General features: G+C 45.8%; 1 protein-coding gene across 10 annotated transcripts in view; it reads left to right on the top strand.

Annotated features, from left to right (window-relative positions):
- UNC79 (unc-79 homolog, NALCN channel complex subunit) overlaps positions 1–7,825 on the top strand; it is a 299,617-nt gene that overhangs the window by 255,921 nt on the left and 35,871 nt on the right. For all 10 annotated transcript variants that reach the window (XM_045288090.1, XM_045288086.1, XM_045288091.1 and 7 more), the window contains one exon: positions 7,121–7,225. In XM_045288090.1, coding sequence (XP_045144025.1) covers positions 7,121–7,225 — 105 coding nt within the window. The remainder of the gene's footprint in view (positions 1–7,120; positions 7,226–7,825) is intronic.

Below are 7,825 nucleotides of genomic sequence, written 5' to 3'. Positions count from 1 at the left end.
AAAGTGGGTGAAGGAAGATGTCAGACAGTGTAAGATATGACAAAATAATAATAATTTATAAATTATCAAGGGTTCATGAGGGAGGGGAAAAATGAGGAGCTGATATTAAGGGCTCAAGTAGAAAGCAAATGTTTTGAGAATGATGAGGGCAACCAATGCACACATGTGCTTGACACCGTGGATGGATGGATGGATGGATGGATTGTGATGAGCTGTATGAACCCCCAATAAAATGATTTTTTAAAAATTCAAGGTATAAAAATGAAGCCTGGAAAGGAGGAGCAGGATGGTGAGCGGAGGGCCGATGGGGCAGCAGCCCGAGGCTGAGGAGCTGCTTGTTTGGGTGACGTGGTGGCTTGAGCGTTAAAGACCAGACCAGAAAAAGAGGTGAACCGATGAGACTGAGGGTGACAGAGAATAGTGTCTGTCTCACCCCGAACACCAGGGAGGGGAAAAATGTATAGTTTCCTTGATGATTAGTGGCCACAGGCCTGTCTTCAAATGCTTTGGACCTGGATTCTACCTCCATGCTCTGGAAACTGTCCACCTCAGAAGAAAGCTGCATTGATGGTGAGCAATAACCTTAGCGTGTCTGGGAGGGCAAGCTCAAAGCAAGCCTCTGACCTCTCTAGAGAGCTCTATCTTGGACCTAGGCCTACCAAAATTCCCCTAGTGAAAGTCCTGATAACATTAGCTGATGATCTGAAGTTATCAAGCACGTATAGAAATAAGACAGTGTGAAGCAGATTAGCAGAGTCATGAAATAGCAAGATCATTCCCCTAGAGACTTCCATTATTAGAACTGTCTGATAGAGGCTACAAGGACTACTGTACAGAAGCATATAAACAGTGAATCAAAAACATGAGACTAGATCTAGTCATATGAAAACAAAGAGCGGAGTAAGTTTGGGCCAAGCAGAAATCCTAGAAGCGAAAATAGCCACGGACATAAAAAGTTCAAGAGATAGGTTAAGTAGCAAATTGAACACAGTCAAAGAGAGAGACTTGGTGAAATGCAGCTTACATCTAAAGAAACTGTCTGGAATACAGCCAAGAGAGATGAAGACTACAATGAGAATAAATCTGATAAGGACCCAAAAGACAGAGTAGAATATTTGTCATTTCCAGAATGGATGACAATGACTAATTCTCAGATTCACGAATCTCAGTGATCCCCAAAAGTCTTAAAAAGACACTGAAATCTGTACCTGCCCAAGGAAGAACAGCAAAAGCAAAACGTGCTAAGAGCAACCATGAGGAAAGACACACAGACTGACAACAAAACCTCAATAGCACAACAGAAGCCAGAACATAATTTAAAATGTCTTTAAAGTTATAAGGAAAAAATGTTACCTGTCTACCTGAAATCCTCTAGCAGCTACAAACGGTCATTTAAGTGTGAAAGCTTCATAAATATACTACTAGGAGAAAAGGAAATTTGTACCTGATAGATTATTACTTAAAGATCTATTACCACAATAAAACCACATGTGCTGTCTCTGGGTCAGCTTCAACCCTTAGCAACCCTAGATGAGGTTTGAAAGACTACATCTTTATGGGGCAGACAGCTTCAACTTTCTCACAGAGCGGCTAGTGGGTTTGAACTCCTGACCTTCTGGTTGACAACCCAGCAACTATCCTCAGTGCTCTCGGGGTTTCTTAAAAGATGGACTATAGGGGGAGGAGATGAGCCAGTCATGGTGCAGTATAGCACCAGTGAAACATACAACTTTCCTATAGTTCTGTAATGCTTCCTCCCCGCCATTATCAAGATCCCAATTCTACCTTACAAATCTGGCTAGACCAGAGCGTGTACAGATAAGACCTGGAAACACAGGGAATCCAGAACAGATAACCCCCTCAGGACCAATATTGAGAGTAGCCATACCCAGAGGGTAAGGGGAAGGTGGGGGAGATGGGGGGAACTGATCATAATGACCTACCTATAACCCCCTCCTAGGGAGACAGACAACAGAAAAGTGGGTGAAGGGAGACATTGGTCAGTGTAAAACATGAAAAAATAATAATAATTTATAACTTATCAAGGGTTTGTGAGGGAGGGAGGGAGGGAGGGGAAAAATGAGAAGCTGATACCAAGGGTTCAAGTAGAGAGAAAATGTTTTGAGAATGATGATGGCAACAAATGTACAAATGTGCTTGACACCATGGATGGATGGATGGATTGTGATAAGAGCTGTACGAGCCCCCAATAAAATGATTTTTTAAAAGATGTACTATAGGAAGAAGGCTATTGAACCCATAAGGAAGGAGTGAAATGTGTGAAAGTATGATCTTAGAGAAATCGGCTAAACATAGAAATCTAGGTTCGCTGACAGTATATGTCATAATAATAATAGTGACCAATTTGATGTGTTTGTAAAACAAGGTCAAGACTGGAGATAAGACATTCCCTGTAGTGTTCAGAAGGAAAGCAGAGGAAATGCATCCAGGGATTTAAGTGCAGACCCTACAGTATAGAGAGAGAACGTAAAAGTTTCAAACAGGTAGGCTGAAAAGCAGTAAACAAAAGTCAAGACAAAAGAGAATCATTATAACAAGCTGGAATAAGAGCAAATAAGACGATAGAAATACATTCCTAGTATTGCAGCTGTTGCTGTTGCGTTCTGACGGGTACTGTGGGGTGTGTTACTGTGATACTCAGAGCTAGGCCACTGGTGTTGAAAATGCCGGCAGAGTCACTCAAAGTGAACAGGTTTCAGCAGAGCATCCGGACGGAGAACAGAAGAGGACTGAGAAGGAACAGGCTGTCCACTTCCGAGGAATGACCCATAGAGAATCTAAACTTATGGACAAAATCAAAACATTCTCAGATATTGAAATATTCAGGAATCACAGTAAATATTAGTGAATTAGACTTACCACTGGAAAGGCAGAAAATGTCATCATAGATTTCAAAAAAAAATCCATCTACTTGTTATTTATGAAACGCACCTAAACCACATACACATTCAGAAAGGTTGAAAGACGAGGGGGCTTAAAGTGATATTCTAAGAAAATGCTCATCAAAGAAAACCAAAAATCACAGAAAACAAGTCCCTCGGAAAATCTGGCAGTTCTTAGACTATTGAGTGATATGTCTGGTAACACAGTTTCAAACCTTGTATCCCCACTGCCACTCACATAAATGAACAAAATCACAGAGACATTGGCAGGGTCACAATCACAAGGGAGGTTTTAACCTGGCCAGTCCAGCAGTGGATAGATTTGTGTATTCATAGAATTAGCAGCTATAACATATCATTCCTGTAATACGCAGATGGAAACTTCAGACGCCTTTAGAACATTTCAGCAATAGAATAAGCAAATTGGATCCAACAAGCGTACAAAGAATCTTGAAAGGCAAGAGAGGAAGGGAAAAGTATAGGCCGATTGTATTTCATAGATGCAAAATGTTCAAAGGAATAATATTAAATTTGTGCATCGCAAATAATGCGTCATGACACAATTGCCATTTTCTAAAATATTAAAGAGTTGTTTTAAATATTAGAACGTCTGTTAATGTCACTATCTTACCAGAATAAAGAAAGAAACCCTTATATCCTTATTTAAATAGATACAGGAAAAGGATTCTATGTAATTCACCACCCATTTATGATTACTTTCTAATCCAGTTAAGTATAGCAGGGAATTTCTTTAACTTGGTCAAGGATATCCACCCCAAACATTAGCATTTAATGGTGAGATGCCAGCAGCCGTCCCTTTGAAATCATGGCTACGTCAAGGATACCCCTATCATATGTCGCTTCACCCTGTGCTGGAGCGTCAGGAACAAGGGCCCGGGATTAACTGCTTGCCACTGACTTGATCCCGACTCAGCGATCCCATGGGACCTAGTGGGACTGCCTTCTTGGGATCGGGAGCTGGAGTCTCTCTGGAAGCAGACTCCCACATCTTCCTCCTGGGAGTGGCTGGTGGATTCAAGCCATTGAACCTTTCCATTGGCAGCCGAGCACCAAACCACCATGCCACTCAGGCTTCTGATACAAAGATCAGAAAGGATCCATGAAACTCTCCGTTTTTATAGATGACATGATTACCAGTGAACCCAAGAACATCCTCCGACTTGCTTTTGGAACTTAGATAAGAGAGCTCAGTAAGCGCTGTTGTTGCCACAGAGCTGGTTCCCACGCGCAGTGGCCCTGTGTCCTTTGCTGTCCTCACAGCTACTCCTGGGCGTGAGCCCACCAAAAAAGGCCACTGGGTCAACCCATCACCTCCAGGGCCTTCCTCTTTTTTTCCTGCCACTCTTCGTTAGCAAGCATGGTGTCCTCCCCCAGGCACTGGTCTCTCCTGACAGCATGTCCAGAGTATGTAAGAGAGTCTCGCCAGCCTTGCTCTAAGGAGCACTGAGTTAGTTAATTGTGCCAGCCTGGCCGATAATCACATGTGGGGCTAATTCAAAGGCGGAGGGATAAATGGGTGGTGAAGCCTCGCCTTTCTAGTTCTCAGGTCTCTTGTTTTGTGATGGTTGCACCGGGTGCAGCTGCCTTAGCAGTTCCCTGCTTCAGCTTGCAAGATTGACTTCCTACAAGACATCCCCAAGGAGAAGCCACATGGACCTATCCCGATGCAGCCCTGGGTGCTGGAGCAGCCGTGTGGAGACCCCTGCTAGTGCTGAGATGCTTGTTCGTTCACTGACTCAGCTTTCCTCCTGCAGTCGGCATCATTGTCTCTGTTTTGTGAGGTGGAGGACTTTGTGGACCGGTGTTGGGTTAATGGGTTAATGTTGGACTTGTGGGCTTGGGCAGCATTGGGTTGGGATGTTTTCGTGATGCACATTTTCTTTACATAAAACTCTCTTATACATGAGTTGCTGTGGATTTGTTTCTCCAAAGTACCCAGAGTAATACAAGCACTCTGGCTGGTCTTCTTCCAAGACGGATCATTTGTGCTTTTAGCAGTCCAGGGTACTTGAATCTTCTTCTCTAGCACCCCAAAGCCAATGCAACGATGCTTCTTCAGTCTTTCTTATTCAATGGCCAGTTTCCACCCGTGGCTTGGTTCAGGCACACCCCAAAGTAAAGGTCACCCAGAAGTTCACATGACCTCACGTGGACACGGCTCAGCATCAAGCATGCGGAGGGGTCAAAGTAAGACCCTGCAATACCGGTGCCCTCAGACCTCTGGAGACAAATCCAGAAAGCTCTTTGAAGGCAGAGAATATTCCAGGCGTCCAATGATTTCTAGAAGGAATTTCCCAACATGCCCTCCAGCCCTCAATCAAAGAACTAGACGCATCAAGGGGACAAGACACTGTGAACAAGCATGAACAGAGAGGCAAGACAAAGGAACCAGACCCACAGGGACCCCGAGCAGGAAACAAGATGCACAGGAGAACGAGCAGGAAAGGACGCACAGGTGTTTCGGAAGGTGCTTGCCTTGTTCTGCTGTTTGACCTGGTGGTGATGGCACAAGTGTTCAATTTCCATTCATCCATCGACTGGACGTGTCTGTTTCAGGGGCTTCTCAGTGAGTAGGCAGTGCTCCGCCATAAAAAGGCTTATCAGCAAATGGAAGGCTTGCAACATGGAAACCATTCTAGCATCCTCTCCCTAGGGGAGAACGGAGCAAGAGATTGAGATCTATTTCACAACGAAATATTATTCAACAGTGTTGTCGAGAGAACTAGAGCCACCTGGCTCCACAGGGATCAATTCTGCAAAGACAGGGTCGGGGAAAATCACACGTTGAAGAAAGGAATGCGCAGTGTGTATGGTCTTCAGGAAGTTAAAACAATATGCCCTACAACGGAGGTACCCAGAAGGGGTAAAAGAATAGAAACATTCATGAAATCATGAGCTTCGGATTTGAAGTCCCTTTCAGGAAAGGGAGGGCAGCTGTTTATTTATGATGCAAAGAGCGAAGCCCATAAGACAAACTGTGACAAGTGACAAAGAGGGTGGTTGGGTCAGGATAGATTCCATTCTCCCTGTTTCTCTGCATGTCTGAGACAGTCCATCTAAAACGTAAGTCTGCTTGAGAGCATGCCCTAATAAAAAACAAAAACAAATCGATCTCACTGCCATTGGAAGGCTCACAGGGACCCTGCAGGACAGAGTAGAACCACCCTGTGGGTCTCCATGACTGCAAGTCTTGCCAGGAGTTGGAAGCCGGGTCGTTCTCCCTCAGACTGGCCAGTGGTTTCGAACTGCTGATCTTGTGGTTAGCACCGGATGTGGAACCCACTCTGCCAGCCCTTTAAACAGCTACTCCTATTACCCGCTAAACCAGCAGTTCTCAACCTGCGGGTCGCGACCCCTTTGGGGGTTGAATGACCCTTTCACAGGGGTCGCCTGATTCATCACAGTAGCAAAATGACAGTGATGAAGTAGCAACGGAAATAATCTTATGGTTGGGGGTCACCACCACATGAGGAACTGTATGAAAGGGTCGTGGCATTAGGAAGGTTGAGAACCACTGCACTAAGCATGCTGTGTTCACAGCAATACTTTTCCATTTGTTTAACTTGGGCAGTTTCTGGGACACCACGAGACTAAGAAGCATCTCTTGTGGTTTTAATATTTAAGAGCTCAAAATCCCCCAAATAACTCCCCACCAGCCACCGAACACGTTCCTCTTATTAGGAACCCGAGCCATAAGTGTAGCTCATCAGAGGGTCCCCACTTTGATGTTGCTGGGCGGCACAGATGGTTGATCGCTGGACTGCTAACTCAAAAGTTGCTGGTTCAACCCCACCAAGAGGTACCAAGCAAGTAGAGCCTGGCCATCTGCTTCTGAAGGGTCATGAGCCTTGACCACCCAAGGAGTCCTGTTCTGCCCAGCACACATGGGGTCGCCATGAGTCTATATCAACTCACCTTGTAATTAACCATGACCTCAGCTTACCTTATCCATTAAGCCATGGGTGTTCTCCCTGTCTTGTTCTCTCTCTCTCTCTCTCTCTCACACACACACACACACACACACACACACACACAGTGCGTTTTAATGTTGACTTAGTTTCAGTTTTCTGTCTTTCGGACAGCTCGCTGTCTATTGACGTCTCAGTGTTGATTTCTGACTTGGGACGCTAGGAAGCCCGCTGGACATCGATCCAGCCTGCTGACCACTGACCATCTTGTGTTCTCTTTTTGTTCAGGAGCGGGATAAATTCTACTTGTCTCGGAGTGTCGTGCTAGAACTTCTGCAGGCCCTGAAGCTCAAGTCTCCGTTACCGGACACCAACCTCCTTCTGCTCGTGCAGGTAGGCTTCCCACTCACTTCTCAGCCATCCCAGGGGCTCCCCGTGGGTTGGGGGCAGACGGACACACGCAGCCGCCTCAGCCCCAAGGTAGGAACTATTGTCTGAGCCATGAGCTAATGAGCACGACACACTGGCATTTCCCTCGACCTAACCGAAAAGGAGTATTGTCGTCGGCATGTTCCTTCTTGGGCACTAACTCTGTGATGGACAAGGAGAACAAGGAAGCCTCGTGGCTGTCTTTAAAAGATGTGCCATGCAGTATGTGGGTGACTAGCACCCTCACACATGGGGTGGGGGGCTGGCACAGGAAGGATTGAAGTCAAATATGGGGTGGGGGGAGGGTCGAGGCTGCGACGAGACTTCAGTGTGGGGTCAGCAGGTGTGGGCTGTCAGATCTTGGTGAAGCAGAAGAGAAGGGAAGGGTGGCCGGCCCAGATAGTCAAAAGGCAAGTTGTATTGCACCCAGCCGGGGGTAGGGGGTGGTGGTGGTGGTGTGTGTGTGTGTGCAAGTTGTATTGGTGTGTGTGTGTGTGTGTGTAGGCAAGTTGTGTTGCACCCAGCCAGGGTGTGTGTGTGTGTGTGTGTAGGCAAGTTGTATTG

Source organism: Echinops telfairi, unplaced genomic scaffold, assembly GCF_000313985.2.
Source record: "Echinops telfairi isolate 266 unplaced genomic scaffold, ASM31398v2 ScPeMD7_18;HRSCAF=68, whole genome shotgun sequence".
Classification (NCBI taxonomy): domain Eukaryota; kingdom Metazoa; phylum Chordata; class Mammalia; order Afrosoricida; family Tenrecidae; genus Echinops; species Echinops telfairi.
The sequence above is the reverse complement of the archived record's forward strand: the minus strand, read 5'-3'. Positions and strand labels throughout refer to the sequence as shown.